This window comes from Astatotilapia calliptera, chromosome 3, assembly GCF_964374335.1.
Source record: "Astatotilapia calliptera chromosome 3, fAstCal68.1, whole genome shotgun sequence".
In the NCBI taxonomy this organism is placed as follows: domain Eukaryota; kingdom Metazoa; phylum Chordata; class Actinopteri; order Cichliformes; family Cichlidae; genus Astatotilapia; species Astatotilapia calliptera.
The window spans coordinates 27,241,988-27,265,073 of NC_137424.1; the positions used below are offsets into that span (position 1 = coordinate 27,241,988).

General features: G+C 38.6%; 1 protein-coding gene across 11 annotated transcripts in view; it reads left to right on the forward strand.

Moving 5' to 3' along the window:
* The window catches only part of ablim2 (actin binding LIM protein family, member 2), a 93,135-nt gene that overhangs the window by 17,591 nt on the left and 52,458 nt on the right, over positions 1-23,086 (forward strand). For 10 of the 11 annotated variants that reach the window (XM_026157954.2, XM_080299773.1, XM_080299774.1 and 7 more), the window contains exons 1-2: positions 4,547-4,754; positions 14,595-14,762. In XM_026157954.2, coding sequence (XP_026013739.2) covers positions 4,739-4,754; positions 14,595-14,762 — 184 coding nt within the window. In that variant the 5' untranslated portion in view covers positions 4,547-4,738. Of the gene's footprint in view, positions 1-4,546; positions 4,755-14,594; positions 14,763-23,086 lie in introns of those variants that run through there. The other variant, XM_080299772.1, reaches the window with a different exon arrangement.

Sequence of the window (23,086 nt, forward strand, 5' to 3'; positions counted from 1 at the left end):
TAAGAAAATGAAGTATCGCGATAAAATATGGGTAAAACGCACATGCGTAGTGCCTTTGCTTTCATACGCACATGGCGGAAAAAGCATGGCGGCAATGGAGAATGAGAAGGGTGAAAGTGGATCGTTGAATGAAACAGATGAACCAGGATTGGTTTGTAAAAATGCTGCAACTTCAGTGGTGTGGAACTGGGTTAGCTTTCGTCCGTCAGATACACAACAAAGCACTATTTTTGGTAGCACATGCTAGCGGGCCGTCGTTATTACCGTGTTTTTTGGAAAATACGGCACACTTAAAATCAATCCTTTGATTTTTCTGAAAATCGACAGTGCCCCTATAATCCCGTGTGCCTTATGTATGACTTCTGGTTGTGTTTACTGACCTCGAAATGATTTTATGTTCACGGCGCTCGAAAATCTGTCAAATGTTTCAGTACGACTTTGCTAAGCTACAAACCCACTCCTTGATGGATTGTCGGAGCATTACGGCTACCGTAGGCAGGAGCCTCGTGGAGTGATACGTACTGTGCTTCAACATAATATTACCGTATTGTATTTAGGTTTTGTGGATATTATACGTGGTTATGCTGAGGATATGTCGGCCAATTTCCACTGGAAATGCCTTCTGGTTAAACTGTCAGCAAGGAATTTGCATTTGCACTGTTCATTTTTATATAACTTTAATGCACTTAAAAACAGCTGCTTGTTTAAGTGAAAATACATTGATGGGGGTTTTTTTGCACTAATAAAGTTGTGGAGTTGTAAAGTATTTTGTCTAGTGTCAATTATATCGTCAGTTATATTGTTATCGCAAATTTTCAAATGTATATCGTGACAAATATTTTTGGTTATATCACCCTGCTCTACCCCGGGTATGATAAACTGGATTCAAAGGCCCCAAAAGAATGTCCAGCTTTATTGATCATACTCAGTGCGTTCTCATTAGCAGTCCTGAGGCAAGTAATTAGTCATTAAGAAGCCAAAGATAGACTTCAGTGCAGTTGGTTAGCAGAAAGAGTTGAGCTTAAGCAAATCCAAAGAAATGGATTTCTCTTGCTGTTATAACTTCTGTTATGTGAAGATTTTCATTGAACCCACTGCAGAATGTAAAAGTTTATGAAATGCATCTTTCATAGCTTGAAGGATTTGTGTACTTGCACAGGATGTTTTGGGCCAAATGCAGTCAGTGAGTTAGTTAGAACACCTGAAGCAAATAAATAAATAAATGAAGCAAATAAAAATGTTGAGATACTATATCTAAATAGTAATTCACCCAAAGTATCCTTATAGCCAATCCCGGCAATAACTCTCCACTTAGGAAAGAAGGGATAAAGAATTTCTCTGTACCTAAGATGTTTTATATAAATGTAAGTCTATGCAGATATCTGCCTTCTTGCCTTTCAGTGCTTTATTCTGTCAAAGCTACAAAAGACTCCACAAGCTGAGCTGTTTTTTCTTTCTTCTTTCTTCTTTATTTTGTTGCTTTGTTTGTTCTCTTGTTGGTGCAGTTGCTTTTTAAGGATTTATATCAGCACCACTTTAACAGTGAAGATTGCTGAATTTTTTTTTGTTTTTATTTTAACCTCCTAGGACCTGGCGCCCACATATGTGGACATCACGTTTTGGGTTATTTAGACCAAAATACTCAATTGTGCTCTACAGGGGCGCTTACGAGGACATTATACTGCTACTGTTCTATCGAAATTTTAAATAAATATCCTTATATGTGGCTCTCATTTTTCTTAGAAACAAAAATCAGGTAAAAAAACCAAAACAAAACTGGTAATTCTTTGTTTTTACATTCACCGGGTCCCAATCAGCCCAAATATCAAAGAGAAATTAAAAATGCATGCCATGGAAGAGCTCGGGTCTTAGGAGGTTAAAGTTAAACCCAGATTGCTGGTGTTCTCTGTTAGATGGGTAAAGATCAGAATGATTCTTTTTCTTTCAGTATCTTTTTTCTGCATAAAGTCCTATGACAAAACTGTGAAGTTGCATTTTTATTATCTTATCTGGAATTCTGATCCTTATACATGTCATTATGTGTGTGTATATTGTGTTGTGGCTGGTATTATTTTCGGCTCATTTGGATGCAGCACCACTTTCTGTCTTGGTCTCCCTTTGAATTTGTTGTAGATGCCACTTGGCAGAGGCAGTACTGGATAATTTGCAATGCAGATGTTGTGTATTTTCTCGCATAAACACAGACACACAGTGCCTGCTGCTGAGTCACATGGCACAGTCCACCATACACACTGTTGCCCTGAAGCTTTCTACCATTTACTGAGCTCCAGTGATGACCCATCACAGCTTCAAAAGTCAGGGAAAGAAAGAAGGCACCTTTAAAAGATATGTGAGGAACAATAAAGCCAATGTTAGAGAAGAAATGAGGCCACACTAAATGCTCAGTATTTCTGGCATATGCCTCTGCTCACTGACAGTCAGCTCAGTTGTTACGCAGTCCTCTGGTACATCCGGTCTTTTATTTTTGGTACTTTTTTTAATAACCTCCTCTATGGGCTCAAGCTGGTCCTGTTTGACAGGCATTCACCTGTCATGTCAAGGATTTGAATGCATGCTGTGCTAAAACTCTACGGTGCTGTTGTAGCTGTAAAAGCAGAGGTAATAATGAGAGTTCTTCTGGTGAACTGAACTAACATTTTTATATCATTTAATTTGTGCACTGTTCATGAATACAGTACCTTCATAGGCACAAATTGTACAATTTCATTGTTCCACTGTGACATCACCCATTGTGCTGTTGGACTCCTAATTTTGAAGCTTTAACATTAGTTTTTGGTGTTACCATGTTGGTTACTTGAAGCCAGTATTTAGGATAAAAGAGATAACTTTAAGTTATCAGCTAATGCCAGTTAGCTTGATTAGCAGGTTGCAATCATAAACTCGGTCCAATGCCAAAAAAAGTCACACTGATTCATTATAGGAGAACCATTAATGTTGCTAACTGTCACAGCATTTCACTCAGAACATTTTATCCTGACTTTTCGATGTTGCAAATATGTAAAGTCTAGGAGATCGCCAGAGAAAACTCAAACCTTTAAAAATGCCTGTCACTATTGCAAATTAAGAACTCAGATGCAAGATGTTGAGATGTTTTGCCAAACATTCATTAAACTCTTAAGAAATGTTAACTTAAGAAAATGTATTATTAAATTTCAGTTTTATTTATGTAACACTAAATCACAACAGCAACTGTCTCAATGTGCTTTATATTGTAAGGTAAAAACCCTATAATAATACAAATAAAACAGAGAAAAACCCAACAATCATATGACCACCTATGAGCAGGCACTTTGGTTACAGTGGGAAGGAAAAACTCCCTTTCAACAGAACGAAATCTCCAACAGAACTACGCTCAGGGAGCGGCGTCCGCGACTAGTTGGGCGTGAGTGTAGTGCTTTAATGGAGTGATGCAGTAATATGAGGTTTTTAAGATAAGATAGGACCTGATTATTCAAAACCCTATATGTGTACACGTAGTGTACACGTCCTGATAAAAAACAACTCCAAGATTCCTCACAGTGTTACCGGAGGCCCAGGTAATTCCATCCAGAGTAAAAGTTATTATGATAATGGCAGAATATTCCTCTCAAATCGTCTGGTGGTTCAGTTGTATTATAAACGCCTGGCTTAGTGCCTAATGAGTAATTACTTAACCACTGAGGAAGTGGCCATTGTTTTATGGAGGCCCAAAACATGGAGAGGATCCAAAATCCTTACCATTACCCTAAGGTGACCCTACACCTGCTGAATAAAGAATGACCTCATTGTTTCTTTACACTGTGCATACATTGTTCAGTTATATCACGCAACTATTTTGCTTTGGCAGTAAGTATTGTTTATGGAGTCATGAAGCATCATTCAGAGAGTTAAGTCACGCTACACGTCGTCAGTCATTAAAAAGTGTTTATGCAAGTCAGGCAGGTAAAAGTTGCAGATCACCAACTAAATACATTTCATCTAAGTTGTCCTTAATTAGCAATATTGCTAGCTAAATGCTATGTTTACATTATTTATCCATTTATCTCTCTGTACAGTACATTAGATCTGTCCCTATGTGTCTGTCTATAAAGCAGGTTTGAATCGACAGCAATAAAACCTTATTTGGATATTGTTTAGATACCAGGTCAGATTAACTGGGGGAGTTAAAGACAGTTTCCAAATATAACTAACAACAACTAAGTAAGTGTTAGTTTAATCTGCAGGAGCAGTTATAGAAAATATTCTGAACCTTTGCATCACCAACCTAAAAATATGTGGGGAACAATATAATGATATAATAATAAATACTGTTTTGTTAAACGTCATCTTTTACCACCGAACAGACTGAAAACCAGTTAGCTTATCACTGAGCTGTGAGAAGTTATTTTGGTGTGTACTGGAAAGACTGGGACACACCCAGTGACAGATTACCATTCAGAGGTGTCATTCTCTTAAACCTCCACATCTATTTATAACAGATAGCTGCAATACCTCAGAGAGGTGAGAAAGAGAGGGAGAGAGAGAGAGTCATATGACCTACTGCTCATTCCACAGATAGTGACGGGCAGCACGCTCACTCTGTGCTTCCATCTGTAATTTCACCAGAGCTGCAGCGTGTTCAGAGGATGTGTTGCAACACTGTCAGTGTACTCTGAACAGATTTCTGGGATTTTGTCTGTAATTATTATCAGCAAAGGACGTAACAGTATATCGCATTTGGGCTGACAGCTGGAGGACAATGCCAGAGGAGAAAGGTAATAATGACCTTTAATATCCTTAAATGAGCCGTTTGTGATGCGTTCACCTGCCGGTACCAGAATTGATTGTATTTAATAATCACTTACCTTTTACAACCACTGGAATGCGGACTCATCACTCACATACTAAATACTATCGGGGTTTTTTTACTTTAATAACAGCAACTCAGACATTAGAACATAATTTTTAAGTTAGTTCTCGATACAGGGTGTTTGTGTAGGAATATATGTGCTTCTATTAAAATGAACTTTGAATACAACCAAGCCGCCCTCGTGTTATGCAATCCTGGTCTGGAGCTTAGGGCACTTTCTCTTTGAATGTGAATGTGAACGACAACAAGCCTGTGGCAGCAAGCTGAATGCTTATACTGCAGGTTGATATGCAGCCTGCCTGCAACATCCCTGGCAACAACACTGTTGTTTTGGTCCATTTCCCGCATCTCAAGCTCTGGGACATTAGCCATTTGGGCTGCTTACAAAGGTCTGAGGGCAGGTTGCTAAGAAGAAATCCCTATAATAATTCCAATACGTATTTACAGTGTTTTTGGTATTATACCAAATTATAGAGTTGTCATCTTTTGTGTTGTTTTATGTTTTATTGTGTAAATCATCTACTAATATTCCCATGTCTCTATGATGACTTATAGTTTGCAGTGAGAGTTCAAAACAAGCTTATCTGCAAGTAGTATGATAAATTACACATGTTTATATTAATAGTAGATTTGAATATATAAAGTTTAAAATTTAGCAGTAAAGAAAAAGGAGCTAAAGAAGCTTCTTATTCATTGTTGAGTTCAATGAAAGAAAGTGAGCTTACATTGTGTGCCTTTTCTTGGTCATTTTAAATGTATAGCATGCATACATACATGCAAGTGACAGCTTGCTCTCACTCTCATTCGTGTGCACCTCAGTTAGCTCAAAGCTGAGTCAATGCCCATTTTTGCAGCGTTAAAGGTTTTTTCACCAAAAAAGATGCCGCTAGTATCTCTTAAGAAAAGCTAGTACCTACAGGGTAAAAAGACATGTACACTTCCTCACCTGCCCATGGTGAGGAAGTGTACCATGACCTTAGCTATATCACATTTACAGTTTTATCTGCTGTTATCAAAAAACATAAACATTACACAGTCACTGGTTAAATGGATCTAAATCAAAAGAATGAGAATAGTGAGCCAAGTGGCTATTTCAGACGCAGGTAAAACAGAGCAATTCAGCTGATTTTACTACAACCTAATATATCAGACAAACTTGAAGATATCATTATGGATATTGAGATGGGAGCTCCAGGATTTTATATAAAATTGGTTAAATTCAAGTAATAAGTGCTGCATATTTATCTTTTAATAACAAGCATCGGAAACATGTCACATTTTGAGAAGTTTTATTTACAAAAAAACAAAAACAGAACTCGTTATAAGCGTGGCCAGCTCTGAAACAGCATCAAGATTTTGGCTCCCTGTAACTGGCTTGTTGAGTTTAAGCCAATTTAAACCTGATACTGTATGTTATTATGTAAGGTAATATGACATGACTAGAATATTTTGTTTGTTCGTGTTTTTGATTAATTTTGACTGACTTGTAGCTATACCTATCACATAAATGTCATGAAGTTAAAATATGATGCAAAAACATAAAATACTACTACAGTATCTCAGTACAACAAAGCTTAAGTACTGGAGTAAATATAGTTTTCATTACTGACCTCCACCCAATTGGCTGTAAAGAGAAGCCTTACTGCCATTCCTCATAAACACCCTGTAAATGTCTCCTGCTCTCCACTGCCTTCTTTTCCAAATTCAGCTAAAGCGTGTTGCTTTGTTAACACAGAGGCACTACTTTTTTGTATAGAGCTGCATTGCCATCACAATGTGAACACACATACACTTCCATTTCTACATTGATGCATATATGTAGAAGACATGTACACAAGAATGCACTACAGATATGAGAGGTAAACACTGAGTCAGTAGGAACAGACATACACTCCACTCTAGGCTGTGTCTCAGTCCCCACCAAGGACAGTGTATCCTGGATGTGTGATGTAATGGTTGGCTTGCTCTCAGCAGTCACAACGACGCCTGTCACTATTCCAGACTTGCCAGTAAACAAACCATCTGTGTGCTGGTCGCTTTACTAGCACTACTATGACATTTCATAATAAGAAATAAAACCAGAAATTACAAAGGTCAAATAAAGCTGGTGTTATTCTTTTCTGTTCTGTCACAATCTGCCCTGACCCTAGCGCCTCACATGTTAGTAACCAGTATGTGCAAATCACTCTAAACCTCACTGGTTCCTGTTGAAAATATAAATCTGTTAAATGTGTCAAAATGTGCATTTTTTAAAAAGGCTTACTACTTTTATATAACAAGTGGAAAATAGCACATTTATTGAAGACTGTTTTCAGCTGTGTATAAATATAAATGTAGTCAGCTAGTATGGTGTATGTGGGATGTGACTCACTCCAACAATGGAGCTCTATCACATGGGCCTTAGATAAACATAAGTGCAAAGTTTAAGTCATTGGTAAAAATATAAATCTGCATTTCTTATTAAAAGTCAGTGTTTTTTCTTTTATTCGGTCTGTTGATGCCAACTAAATACTGATCAGTAGTATTACTTGTAGCACTATTACTGTTTCCTAGTACTTAGGAAACAGTATTAGCATTCACTCTGTATGTTTTTTTTCTACTTGAAAAAAAAATTGCTTAAATCTACTTTTAGTTTGGATTTGGTCTCCACCAAGTCCCCGAGAAAAGATCTGATTCTTTAGCTAAAAATTAGTCTTCTATGTTTAAGTAAGTGTGCCATAAAAGCACAGACTAAAACAGTGATCAGTCTCACTTCACTTTAAACATACAGTTTGTGTGTCTCAGTGACCCTTGAAATTAAAGTTATAGCTCTCTCCTTTGAATGGTGGTCTAAAAGTAGCTTTTCAGATTCGATCCATAATGGCTGCTGAGTTGTCAGACTGTTTCTTGATTGGTTCTAGAAGGTTTTTGATTTTACTCATTGTTCTTTAAAAAAAAAATCCTGTCCTGTTTGGCACCTTCTGCAAGGGGGTGTTAATAAAACGATAGAGTCGGTGTACTTTATGTTCTTTCATTCTCAATAGACCCCGTCTGGTCAGTGTTATCAAAGAAATATTAAGTATTGGTTTTAAATTGTTGTTTCACTCAACACATGGTCAACTATGGCAATTAGTGCTTTTAAATTCCGTTACAATGAAATTGTATAGTAACAGGCGAATCATGTGTGATTGAGATCAGTGTGCACACTCAGTGACTATGTTTACATTCGTGCAGTTCAATGTAGAGTTGTCCTGTGGATTGTGATAACAGGTTTGAGCCCAACTACTGCTCCCCTCTCAAACACATCTTCAAGCTGTGACCATAATTTATCCTTCCTTTATCCCAAGTCTTTCATCCTGTCCAGAGTTTCCTTCCAGAGTTAACATATGAGTATACTGTGTACACCTATATGGTGATGTGCTGAGCAGTTTAGTGACTGCTGAAGTGATCAAAAAGCTCTCCAGTGGCTGGACCATTAGGATGGATGAGATTCTCGAGTTCCTCAAGGCTCTGGATGTTGACGCACTGTCTTGATTGCCTCTACAGAATTGAATGGGAATCGAAGACAGTGTCTCTGGATTAGAAGACCAGCAGGTTGTCTGCCAATCAAGGATCCCTTCTGTTATCAATAATGACATATTTTCTAAAATTTTCTAAAAATATAATAAAATACCATCAAAAAAGAGGCAGTAGATTATTCACTGACTCTGTGAGATATTCCTCTTTAAGAACTTTTTTATTCAACTTCAATAGCCTTCAGGTTCATACTGAAGACATGTGAGGGCAAGAAAACTGACCTCAGCTGTTTAAGGTCAAAGTCATGAAATGGGAGTTGGAACCTTTGGACAAGCTGGAGGTACGCTATAAAGCTTACATATAGTTTACACACAGTGTGCTCGTTACCTTGCACTGTTTTATAATGAGGCAAATTCATGGACATATTACAGTGCAGCCTCCTGCAGTAACACATGGGATCATATCGGTGGGTTGTGTCATCCACGTGGAATAAGCCAGCTGTCACAGGAAGGGCAAAGAATCATATGCTCTCACACAAAGGCCACATTCAGACGAAAGCATAGTAGTTGCCTATTCTTGCTCTGCTTTGTGCCATTATGGTGGTTTATGACTGCTTAAATAATGTCCTGGTGGTTATTCTGGTTACTTGAATAATACATAGCATTATGAAAACTGGTAGTCAGCACTTGTACTTTTCTGTTTGCCTTAACTAAGCCAGCAAAAGTATTCTGGTGTCATCTGCCAGAGAGGTTGAAGGTCTGCTTTTTGTAGTGTTTGACCTCATGGTCAGAGATCCACTGCCGCATGGGTCAGGTTGCAGGCACCATTGCAAAGGTGGATGTGACGGCTTAAAGCAGGGAAAATCCTAAATCATAATGTCTGACTAAATTCAAAAAAACTGCATGTTCCTCTTTTTACCACTGGGGTTGTATTCAGTGAACTTTGCCAATGACGCTTGCCTTGCGTCTTTTTCTTGGCTTCTAACAAGGGTGAGATAATGGAGGGAGTGTTCTGTTAGGGTGAAGGACAGGAAACTCTTTAGCAATGAAGTAATGGCAATTTCAAAGTAAAGCAAGGTGTCAGCAGCCCGTAGAAAATCTCACATGTTGTTGATCATATTATTTAGGCATGTAACTTTAAGAGGATGTGAATACACCCAATAAAAGTATTTGAATTCCAGAATTTAGTTTAATAGGTTTCCTAAACATTCCGGGCTATTCTGGATTTTCTGAGCACTTACCACTTTGGTCAGAAATTTGACACTTAGACCTCTGGTGCAGAGACTATTCTGACATAGTCAATGTTTTATTCAAATACTAAAAGAAATAATCTGGTAACAATCACTAGTGTTCTTAAACCTCTGTTGTCATGCAAAGTTGATTTTGTATTACTTCAGAAATGTTCCACATTCATTAAAGAAACGTAGTTTATTGACACCGTGATATTCCACCTAAAAAAACACTGTCAATCTGTGAACACCTGGGTAGCTACGTAGATTTTCTAGAAGATGCGTTGCAGCATCCTAAGTACATTTTAGCATGTTCTAACAATTTAAAGTAATTGTCATGGCTGTGTGGCAGGCAGGCAAGCAGGAGTGGTGGACCCAAAATGCAGAACTCAGACACGGAAGTGAAACTTAAAGCACAGCTTTATTGCTGGAAAAAACCTCGTACTAACTAAACTCACCAAAAGACAAACAAAAGTCTGAACAGAGGAACCGAGGACTTGAAACACTGGAAAAGAAATACTAAATTGGAGCAGGAGACGAAACGCAGGAGCAGGAGACGAAACACAGCTAGTTGAGGGTACGATGCGACAGGGAACCCAGGAAAACACAGGGCTTATATACACAGGGAGTAATCAGGGAATGGAAAACAGGAGGGAGACACAGCTGGGAGGGTTTGGGCTAACGAGACATGGGGAGCAAAGCTAGACCCGCTGAGATGAGGCACAACCTTTCACAATAAAACGGGAAACAAGAAACAGACACAGACTTGACACTGAACTGAACTTATACTAAACGAGAGACACAACCTAAGAACTAATCCCTCACAAAGAATAACTGACACATAGAATAATACTAATAAACAAAGCATGACAAAAGGATCAGAATACAAACCATAATACAAAGGAATATAAGAACTGAAAATGCTGGGTCAAAATGACCCAGGACCGTGACAGTAATAGTTGAAAGAATTTTCATTGATCCTTTCATGCTTTTTACAAAGATTTTACAAAGATTTTCAAATGTGTGAAGAAGAAAATGAAAAGTCCCCAAGGTCAGCAGCTCAGCAACCTCAAAGTACTACTGCTGTGGTTCTGTGAACATAATGATCTCCTGCCCACCCCTGCTGCCTCTGCAGATGGTTCACACAAGGAATGCTGCAGAGCATCATGGGATCCCTGTGAGTGTGAGGGAGCACTATTTTTAGGAGCTGGACCATGGCTTCTTGAAAAGGCATTAGAGATAAGGCGCTTATATGTGGCAGCAATGGCCTCTGCGTATTATACACACATATTAAATATATCTAGATCTATTTATATATATATATATATATATATATATATATATATATAGTGTGTGTGTTGCATTGCACAGATAGTGTTTCCTACCCGACCGCGACCTTTGGGATAACAGCATCAGTAGCGCAGTAGCGCCTGTCAGCCAACGCAGGCACCAGTGAAACTGATTGATGATGGGGACGACTGGCCCCCTGGAGAAGATCAGATACTGGCAGGAGTAGCGGACTCCTGGGGAAGACTCTCCACTCACAGCATAGTAACTTTCTGTCTTCCTTCACAGAATAGAAATTTATTACATTTTCACAAATGAATTATTTCAAAATCCCCGTACTTCCACTCTCAACCTTTAACCTCTGCAGTGGTTGTTACTTGCAGGGACAGAAATGACTTGGTCAGAAATATATACGAGTGCACTTTGTGAATTTCTTTTTAAGATTTATTTTTCATTTAATCATTGGGTGATGTTAAATGAGGGATTATGTGGTCCATTCTGAGAAATAGTTTCATTTTCATTTTTACAAAAAATGGTAGTATCTCCTGGCAGTCATGCTATCAAACTGGGCTAAATAGAATTACTGCAAAACAACTGATGATTAATTGTTAGATTGATTATTTGGCATTTTTAAACACGAAGATGAAAATAGCAACCGATCAAGGATCTTAGCAGTTATTTAACATGGATGGAGCAGACCACTCTTTATTTATTTTTGTCAGCTAACTGCATCAAATATAAACAGTAAATTGCTCAATCCCTGCACAGACAGAATATTGAACCCTTATCACATACCGCTACAAATGTCTTCTGACAGCCTGAATGCCTGGTTCAACTTGCCAGATTTTACATCTGGTAAAAATGATCAGCTCCTGTCTCTTCCTCACCCCTGCCTTCCTCTTCTGTTTGCTATTTGAATAGGAAGTAGTGACACTGGACACTGGATCCCTCCCAACAGGTGCAAGGGTTCAGCAGCACATGCCAGGTCAGATCAGAAGGCAGAACCCCTCCAGGCTTCCCTGTTATGGCAAATCCCTATTGCCCTCCCTCCTCCCGACACTTTCTCACTTTTGGGCTGTTGTCTTTTCCAGATGGTTCCAATTAGCATGGTCCTGGACCTTTTTATGTATTTTTTCAAACAAAGACTCAAGAGTTTCCCCTCCTAAATTCTTGTCTTTATTGGTTGCCATGCCCATATATGCTCTGCATGGTAGCTTCAATAAAGTCCCACTTCCTGCACATGACAACATTTTAAAAATCTCTAGTATTCCCATTATTCATTTTGGGTGTCAGCACATTTTCAAGTTAGCGATCCAGTTAAAGAATGTCCTTTCTTTAAACTAAGAAGAAATGGTTAGTGTCTAGGATGTCCTATTGCTCACATTTAGCACTACTGTAAGTCCACACACACACTGCTATAGATGATATCTGGCCATTAATTAGTTGTTAAAAGTGATAATCATCCCTATAGTAATGGCGCTTGGGTACACTTCTGTACCAACTAATGCTGCAGAAGGTGTGCTTGACCTAAACCAAAGGGCTTTTGAAGCCAAAGGTTGTATTTTAATCCTAATAAACCAATGATCTTTTCTTAATTCTAGCCAAGTAGTTTTCGATCCCCACTCAACTTAGATGAAAGTTGCTTGATTTGTTTCTTGATGTCTCAGTAAGATTTAAGAGATTTTATATTTTAATGTCTGTGACTTTTACTGAACAATGCCTAACTCTAGCTTGCAGTCTGCTAATTTGTTAGCAGTACTTGACAGATGTACAAATGTGTTCATAAAGATTTAGTCATATAGACAAGCTTCTTATCACATAAATGGTTGTCTTTTATAAGACAGTGCCATACTTACTTTGTGTGTTTGATACGAGCCTCATATTTATCAGCAAGCAGATTAATCTTCTCATGTCATTCTCAAAGTTAATTATTTAGAGTTTTTTATTAGATCAATAAAGAATGACAGAAAATGAATTATTTGGATTCGACTGAAACGTTTTCTTTTGACTTTCTATGGAAATGTTTTTTTCTGGCTTCATTTTACTAGATTACACAGTTAAGTTGAACTAAAAAGCACTGTAGCATTAATACAACATTATCCCAATAGAACAACTAATTAACATCCAATGAAGTGAGTAAAGTGGGATGAACGATAATGTTTACCAGCAACAAGTTCTTGGTTAGCTTCCAAAAAGTAGCTCTGCGTGGCTCACTGTTATTATCCGTGAGCTTTCTTCTGTTTCTCTTTCTCTGAATCAATTCATTTGATGAACTCCCCTTTCGGAGCCCAATTATTGGTAACCATGGAGGCCTGATGAAACCGGTCTGACGACACAAATGTTTCCTGAGAACACAAAGGGCCTTTTGTTTAGCTGATCTCCCAGTCAGTACTGAAAGGCAGATCAGCATGCGAGCCTGTTCTGCTAGGCTTACGATGAAAGGGCAAAGGGGTGAGGTGTATTGATAGAACTGTTGGGATGGACATGTCAGGGTCTTACAATGTGTGTGTGTCTGTGTTTTGGTTTTTGTTACTGTGGCTGGTTTGATGTTTTTCTTTGCTGGTGTCAAATCTCTTGATTCACTCCCTCCTTCCTGTGTGGAACAAACAAAGAGAAGAAAGAAGTTGTAAAGTCCATTATTTAGACTTTCTATGATTTCTACTGTGTGCCTGTTAGCAAAACATGCCATGAAGGAATATTTGTCCCATCCGACATACTAATAGTAGTTTTTCAGGCCTGATTACTGGCAGATCTATTAGATCAAGTTGAAGTAGGCTAAAAGTAGGCTAAAAGTAGGCTAAAAGCAACACATCATGACATAGTCTAAAGAAACTGCTGAGAAACAGAGTTATTGATATTAGTCTGGAACGGGTTACAAAGCCACTTCTAAGGTTTTGGAGCTATTATCCTCAAGTTGAGGAAACTTGGAACAACCTGTGGTCAGTTGTGAACCTTCCCGAGAGTGGTTGGCCTGCCATTATTATGTTGCATTGGCAACCCATTGACAAGGTCACAAAAGAACCCAAAACATCTAAAGAACTGCAGTCTTCACTTGCCTCATTTGGTGTCAGTGTTCATGATTCAGCAACAACAAAGAGACCAAGCAAAAATTGCATTTATGGAAGCATTCCAAGGTTAAAACCACTGCTGACCAATAAGATCACAAAATGACTTTTTCAGATAGGGCCAGGTAGGTTTGGATTTTATTCCCCCTTAATACATGAAGTCCCTGTTAGTATTGACTCAGGTTGTAGTACTCTAATATGATTTGTTTGATGATTTGAAACATTGAATTGTATGCCCTCATATTGCTCAAGATAGCAAATGGCTCAATAGAGAGTAGAGTAAGAAGACAATCCTACCTGCCAGGAAATTATGAATTTAAAACCTGTTTCAGCGTTGAGACTCAGAACAAAGAAAAACAAATGAGAATGTTATATTTATATCTTTGTGTCACAGTCAGAGTGTTGAGTTGGATATTTTTGGATCAAAGCACTGTTTTCTATTTTAGCAATGAAATCTGACATTGCACATAAGATTTTTAGGTGTTTATTAGTCATGAGATACAAGTATAAGATATGAATAAAGGGCTCATAGAAATTAAACAAATCACTTTGGATTTTATCAACCTTATAAGCAGTTTTCTACCATATATTAGGAGTATTACTCCAAACACATATCTTCTACAGTATAATCTAATATCGTTTTCTGTGTCCCCGTGTGTGCCCCCTCCAGTGTTTCAGCAGCAGGCTGTCCACAGCCCTCTGGAGCAACAGAAGCAGAAACAGAAGCAGGGTAGCAGTGGAGGACCTGTCGCCTGCCAGAACTGTGGAAAGCCCTGCAAAGGGGAGGCACTCCGAGTTCAGAATAAACACTTTCACATTAAGTGTTTCATCTGCAAAGGTATGTAACACCAAATCAGAGCCACAGCCAAGACATAATGCAGATGCATGAACTGCACAATGAGATGGGATGTTACAAAAATGTTTTTGCAATATTGTGTGTGTTAATGTGCATATTGCAGCACATATCCTGGTCAATAGTCACTCCAAGAATCCTCACAGCATTACTGGAGGCCAGGGTAATGCCAGCAATGCCAGTAATGCCGTGTGGCTGAGATTTAGAGGACTGAATAAAAAAGCATTGGTTTATCGTTTTTCTATGTACTGTGATAGCACATCTACAGTTGAGCAATACAGTCATTATTAATGGATTGGTCAAAGCTAACCAGCTGTGTGTGTGTGTGTGTGTGTGTGTGTGTGTGTGTGTGTGTGTGTGTGTGTGTGTGTGTGTGATTGAGGGGTAGGGTGGGAGTGAGGGGATTTTTTCTTTGTACATATAATCTGGGAGGGTAGCTGCAAGTGTCAGAAACTTGAAATGTGAGCATGTTCCATTTGTGTGTATGTGTGTGCTTGTGGGTGGGTGGTGGATGTTTTTGTTTTTTCTTTTCACATGTGACTTTGAGTGTGTATTTTCACCACTCCCAGGCCAGACTCCCAGCTCGATTCTTGTGTCAGACTGCTGTTGTTGTCAACACACGCTCCGGTTGCTAGGCAATGGTTGGGGTCGCTAAAGTGTCGGCAGCTTCCTGGAGTTTAATCTTACACTGACCAGCAGACTCCCTGTCTGTACATTTACGCCCCGCCATTACCACTACCTCCATCTTTAACTCTGTTATCAGGTGATAAAGTGGCAGTGTTTGCAGTGCCATCACAAGATTATAAGTGTACTGCACTCAGTGGTCAGCTTGTTTTTGTTTAACTTAACAGATGATTCCTTTTTATTGCAAGTTGTAGCTTAGATTTAGCATTTAGTTGTAGCATAGTTTTGGCCATTATTGTTGTGTAGACCAACACTGCATATTATGGTGCATGCTACAGACTACTGTATTTATAGCCTGTATGGCACAAAATAGTTAATAAAAATGTCATCTTTGTGGCTATTAATTTAAAAAGTCTGATTTGTCAATAATGACAGCATCTATTAAGCTGTCACGCTTTACTGATTGAGCTGTTCCTTCATGAAGAGCTTTTATGATTGGTTTGAAAAAAATGAGCAAATTGAGGTGATTCATGCCAAGTATTCAGTGAGTATGCTAATACCAACACACAACAGTCAGAGGAGCTATGTAAGGGTTCTCTTTACCCCACCCAAAAGTGCTTGGCGGTTCCTCCCATCTATAAATCTAAAGCATGACCACATAAATTCGATTTCCAACGAATCTGGCCTGTTAAATGTGCTGATTATCCCAGCATTGTGAGCCCTAGGTGGGGAGTCAGGTTCGGTTAGTTATTAAAACTTCCAGATGTGGAATGATAGGAGTTTGAAACGTTTGAGTATGCCAATAAAATAAACCATAGCAGGCTTAGTGGCAATGGCGCTTGTCAATCCGCAGTTGGAAATTTAACATCAAAGAAAAGAGGAGACACCCAAAGGAGTGGTAGCAGCTTAATTCAACAAAGTGTAATGCTCATTAAGATTTTAGGTTTTTCTCTCAGTGCATGCTTCATGGAAGAGAATCATGGCCCCTGATTTTATTACAGTATTATCATCAGTTGCCTTTAGCCTGGGTGTTAGCCAAGAGGTTAACAGTGGCCAGATCTGAAGCAAGGAAACCTCAAAGCTCAGCTAGCTCTATTTAATATATCAAGATTTCTGCATGTTTATCATAATATACATAGTAGTAACATATATTCAACATATACAACTGACAGTGTGCTTTCAAGTGACAGCAGTTACTTACTAAAGTGATTAAGACAGTACAAGTACCTTCTAATGAATGTATTTCACTATATTTAGACGGGTTTCAAAGATAAGACATCATCAGTGTAATTTGAAACAAAGAGGAGTGACAATATATAGAAACCAGGTGAGGCCCAAATGCCAATCACAAACAAGAGCTTTCATTACATAAAAGGAAACATCTGCAAAAGCCTCAAAGGGTAATGAATGAGAAGATAACCAGAACCATGTGGCATCACTCACTGATAGAAACCAACTGACAGCATATAAAAAATATACTTTTTGAGATATCAACATCAAAATATTATTAACAACTGACATAGAAAAAATATAACAACTTCTGGGGACTGCATTAGACTAAAAACAGAAAAATATTAGAAACAAAATAAGAACTGAATTGAAATCTGTGTCTCATATTGGATCTGTCTCTCTCCCCTCAACCCAAGCTGGTGATAGATGCCCCTCCCAATGCCTAAATCTGCTGGAGGTTTCTTCTTGTTAAAATTTGTAAGAATTAAACTAAAGTTTTTCCTTCCCATTATCGTCAAGTGCTGGCTGATTGGGGTAGTCTTTTTTCTGTATTATTATGGAGTCTTTACCGCATTGAGGAAACTGTAATTTGTTGCTATATAAATAAATTGAATGCGGTTGGACCAGATAAGCTAATTTTCTGAAACACTTCACTGGATTCACGTAACCCTCCAAGTTGAAGATGAATCATTGAAAATCATATGTGGCATATGTGGGATAAAGTCCCACATAGAACTTTAATCGTCTTAAATATATTTTTAAAGAAAGAAAAGGACTTTGTCTTTCTTATTTTATTATAAACATTTGACAAACATCCCAACCACCCACCCCCTTCATTAGTGATGAGCACTAATTGGTGTTTTTATTGTAGCTTCCAGCAACACCTAAGTGTGTGCTTGAGGAAGTGTGAAGACTGTGGCCTTCTGTATATCCTGTTTTGTCTGTGTCTCATATATCTTTAATCTAGCAGTGAGACCCCATCAACAGCAGACAGCTGCAGACAATACGACCTGGCCGAACAGCTCAGACAGACATTTATCCCCTTTCTGTTTTTACTCGCTTGAATGGCCATCACATCATCCAAACAGCATTTGAATACAGCGGGGAATACTCAAATGTGAAAATATGTGGACACACCCTAAAACAGATAAATGAGAAGTGTTAGGAAGTCCGCAGCTAAGAAACAGAGGGAAACTGAACATGTGCTTTACAGGAAATTTTTTTTTGCTTTAAATTATGCCATTCAGTAGCTTCAGAACATTTTTTTCAAACTTTTTCATAGTTCTAGTAAATGTTAAATATATTTCTCCCTTTTTTCTGTATCAAATCTGCAAGAGCTAAGGCCCATTGCAGTTCTTCCTTTTAGGGTCTATTTTACCTCCTGTGTAGTATATAGTTTCCCAGCATATACTGCGAATTGTCCCAATGTGTGCCAACATGTTCTCATCCCAAAACGTAACATACCGACACTATGTGACAAATCGTTGGTATGTTACGCTTTCGGCGGACAAAATGTCTGCACGTTATTTATTCAGAGACATGAGAACCGTTTGGAATGAACCTAGAGATCTACATTTATTTTACATTCTGATCATCAATCGCTTTGGAAAACACTATGAGATACGGTTACGGTTATGGTTAAGGTTAGGGTTAGGGCTGAAATACACGGCTGGAGCGTGTGTTACCACCACAAGTGTCATTCTGTTGGATTCCATCCACAATCTGGAGCGTGTCATAGGAACTATAAGACACCTCGGGATGTGACAAATTGTTGGTATGTTATGCACTGGGAATGAGAATGCCCTCAAGTGTGCATTGTGTTGTCTAACACACACAATTTAAATAGTATTAGTCGTATACAACATAGAACTTAGTGAAAGATTAGATTTACAGAATAAACCAACAGCAGGGATCGCAAAATCGCTACCCCGACGTCCCGGAGCTAGCGATATCTCCGGTCGGGCGACGAAAATCTATCTCAGCAGCGCCCGTCGGGTTATCATATAGCTAGCTCCGGCTATTACTACAAAAATAAACTACTTGCTTACCAATATCATTATTTGAATAAATAAACCGAGTCCAAAGTCATTAAGAAGCAGGTTACAATGGGGTTTCCACTCTGTGTTGTATGCAATTACAGCCTTTACGCAGAGTGTTTTGACATATTTATGGACTGCATTGTTTTTTTTGTACAATTACCCAACCAGTCTGTGCTTCTTCCTGGAAGTAAATAGACGGTGCTGGCCACATGTTAAGGTCCTCGCAGTCCAGTCATTGATGTTATAATAGCAGATGGTTGTGATGTTCTCAGTTGGGTGTTGGCTATTGAATTGTCTCCTTCTTGGAAGCCAACTAAATCAGAATCAGAATCAGAATCAGAATACTTTATTGATCCCTGGGGGAAATTATTTAGGGGAAGTGTGTGCGTGTGTGGGCATCAGTTCAATGACCGGCCCAATGGCTGGGGGAGCTGACCTCAAGCACATGTGTATTAGGGGTGCTATTGGGAGGGTGGACGGACGGTGTGGAAGTGTTCACCTTCAAGTAGAAAATAGACCTCCCTCGTCTGTACAGCAAGCATTTAACGTATTAGAATAATCAACCTTGGATTTTCTTTCCCAAGTACAATTCAATTAGCCTGCAAAAAAATCAGTGTAAGCAGACTGAAGATGCTATAGTTAAGGTTGTGAAATGGATTGGTATTGACAATGTCCTACCCACACCCCAACGATCCCACCCCACACGTGTGCATGAAGCGCCTTGAGGCAACAGTTGTTGTGATTTGGCGCTATATATAAATAAAGTTGAATTGAGTGGTGATTCATTGTAAAACACAAGCTGCAGTCAGGGTCTTACATTTATAGCAGCGAGCACATGCCACATGTATATTTAACCCTGATCACACACAAAGAGTCAAGGTCACCTTCTTGTAACGACACAGCATGTCAGTATATAGGGCCTCTGAGGATGAAGGATGTATAAAGATAGAACATCTTAATTTTTTTTGGAAAAACACACACACAAAATCCCAAAACAGTACTTGGGTACATTACTTGTGAACATTTGAAAACGGATTTTCTTGAAACTGGTCTTAATTCAAACTGTAAAAAATATTGTGGGTGAATGCAATAAGTGGATGCAATCTTGACTGAAAGCTATCTTTTCTGATACTATTTCGAGCTTCATTGAAATAACACAAACCACAAATTATCAAAAGATTACAGGTCTTGTAAGCTTAGTGTTTTCAATGTTAGTTTACCAATTGCTGAAGAGTTCATGAGTATATCCAGAACACATAAGAGAAGGGTTGCAGCCAATCTGGAGCTCCATAGTAGGCAGAAACATGTGACCTGAATAGATACAGTGGAAATCGCGCAAGTCTATCGTAAAGGCTAGGACAGAGTCAGCCATATGCTGCATGGCTGAGAGCAGCTATCTTGGGTTCGAATCCAACCTATGGCCGTCTGTGTTCCCTGCTCTCACTCCCTCAGCTTTCCTGTCATTTTTCAATTTACCGTTTCAAATAAAGCTGTAAAAAGCCCAAAAAAACCAACATGGAACCCTAACCATACTGTGTGTGGAGGTCCACACCTGTTATTGCCACTGTGGAGCTCCATAGTGGCTGCAGCCAGGTGCTCTTGACACATAAATGTTAGCTTTGTTTGTTTTTCCTTTGAGAAAAATATCTGCCTTCTTAGCTGCACTATATACAGCTAAGATTTTATGGTAGTTGTTAACTCTTTCTTTTATCTTTTACTTTGTGGCATGCAGCTTAGCTTTTTGTACTTAATTAGGAGGCGGCTGTTGCTAGCCGGTGAACCAAAACAGTGGGGAGTTGGGCTGAACAACTAAACGATGAGCCAACAAAGGTTAAGGTTAAAGTTGCCTTACAAAACTGTAAAATCTGTAAAGATTTAAACAGTCGCTTTGTTCATTCAGTGGGCTGGTTTCAGTCATTATGCAAATGTAAAATGGTAAATGGCATGTATTTGTATAGCGCTTTACTTAGTCCCTAAGGACCCCAAAGCGCTTTACACTACATTCAGTCATTCACCCATTCACACACATACAAAATGTACTGTTTATAAGATTGGGGAAACCTGCAGTCAGCTGAGACTGAAGAAGTCCATAGGATGGGTGACGAAACGTTTCTCCCACTGAAAACACTACGTCCAGATGAACAGAATCAACTTTGGAGATAAGCAGAATGTTATTTCATATCTATATCAACAATGCAGCTTCAAATCAGAAGTGAGTCAAAAAAAGACCACAATCTGATTAGCGAGTCAGTTAGCCATTGCTAGCCGTCTTTTATTTCGTTGTGTCAAAATTAAATATATTTAGGACATTTTTAATATTTTTAGTAGGATATTTTTAGGATACCCAGCATTATTTTTGACTTGGTTTCTTCTCCAGAGTTTTAAATCTGTTACTTTTCTCTCTCACTAGACCTCACTTGTACATGAGAAAACAGATGCACCATATTTTATTTATAGACCACAACAGGGTAAGTTGGTTGTACATCCATCCATTCCGTTCGAGGAAAAGCTAAACAGACCTCATTTAGCATGAGGGAAGCACATTCACAACACACTGAATTCCTCTCAAGTCATTTGGAGTTACGCAAGTGCCTTCACTGTGCATGAGATAAGCCTTCAGAGACAGAAAGTCTTGTTTTTGTAAAGTAATATCTGTCAGCCAGAAGACATTGTAAGCATCTTTCTACTGTAGTGTAACCCGTAAACCTACATCACGCTGACATATTGAGAGCAGGTAGCTTTCTTGATGTTGTTATTGCTTCTAATTATGACATAGATATTCCATGCTTATGGTGTGTGGTGTGTCAGAGGATTAAAAGGATTAATGTGCAAACAGACGCACTTCTGTGTAGCCCGAGCTAAAAAGTTGAAAACCTCTTGTATTTGTTGCAGTTTTTTGTTTTTGCAGTTCAGCGCCCGGACATGTTCTGTTCTTATCAGCTGAGTCTCAGGACAACGTGTCTAATAAGATGCATCGTGATCTTGTCTTCTTTGGTCCGAGTCCAGTGAAAACACCCACAAACTCACCTTCTGTTGTCATGGAGATTAGATGATTCTAAAATGACACCATTTTTGTTCTTCTGAGTTCAGAGTTCAGAGTTCAAGGCTAATTCTGACACTTTCATGTGGCTGTTAACACTTTCTTGTTTTTTTTACATTTTTGGTCACATCAATTAAAACACCAGTTTTTCTTTAACTCCATGGAAAAAGATGGAAAGCATTTCTGTATTACTTTATAACAAGTTACAGTTTTACCAAGTACACCACTGATGTTAGAATTCTAAATATGGACAAATCAGTTTACTGATTTTTATTTCCATGTCTACTGAGTTTATTCAACTTTATTTGGCTTTCAACATATGCCCCACCCCCTGCATTCGTAATACACATTCCAGTTTGCAATGAGACGGTATGTCATGTAGTCAGGCAAAAACCTTTTGATCTGCATTAGAGGCAAGTTTACAGTAACTTTGAGTAATCTGCAATATATGAACTATGTTACTCTGCTTCCCATTAAACAAATAACATACAACGATTTAGTGTGCTGTCACCTTTAATGTTTTGTGGAAGAGTTATCCATGAAGGATGAGCTCATAAAGACTCAAGTGTTGAGCTGCTTAAGCAAAAAAGTTATGATACAGAGAGGAGAAAAGCCTGTGTGCCAACTGGCAGTGTAGGTATAAATACACAGGGATTGAAAGATGAGCTGATGGGAAACAGCATTTAGGACTGAGTGAGGACGTCTGTTTCTCTATAGGTTTCTGCCCACTATGTCTCTTTCTATGTTGCTTAATAGCAAAGCTGTTTTCTTGTTTTATTTTCTCTCACAGTCTCAAGTCTGTCAGTCTAAAGTCTTACTTCAAGACTTATGTCATTTGAAAAAATTCTGAATCAAGCCTCATGTGTATTAAAGGACATTTACATTAAGTCTCAACGATTCTGAGTTCCTAAACCTTAAATGTCTCATAGAAGTCCACATCATTTCTGAAGACTCAAGTCCGAAGTCTTTTAAAAGCAGTCTTAAGTCATTTATAAACAGTCTCTTAGCTGTTCTTTCCCAATTTAACTGAATCACACGAAACCTGTTCTAAATCCTAATGTTCGTAGAATTACTTGAGTCCTGTTGTCCTTTTGGTGTTGGACGAAAAGGACAAAAGCTCCTTGTGTAGTGTCTTTGTGGGCACTTGGCTTCCAAATTTTATACTGACTGTCTCAGAGCATTTCAAAAGAGGCTTTGCTGAATTATTGTTTCTGTGGTTATATTTTATTCCTCGAAACATGACTCCACCTATCCATCCACTCAGAGTTACCATGTAGTGGTGTTTATTCCATCAAATCTGAGCATTATCTCATTGTAGACAGGTTGCCAAATTTCTGAACCGGATGAAAGGGAATTGATTGCAGCTGCTGGAAAAG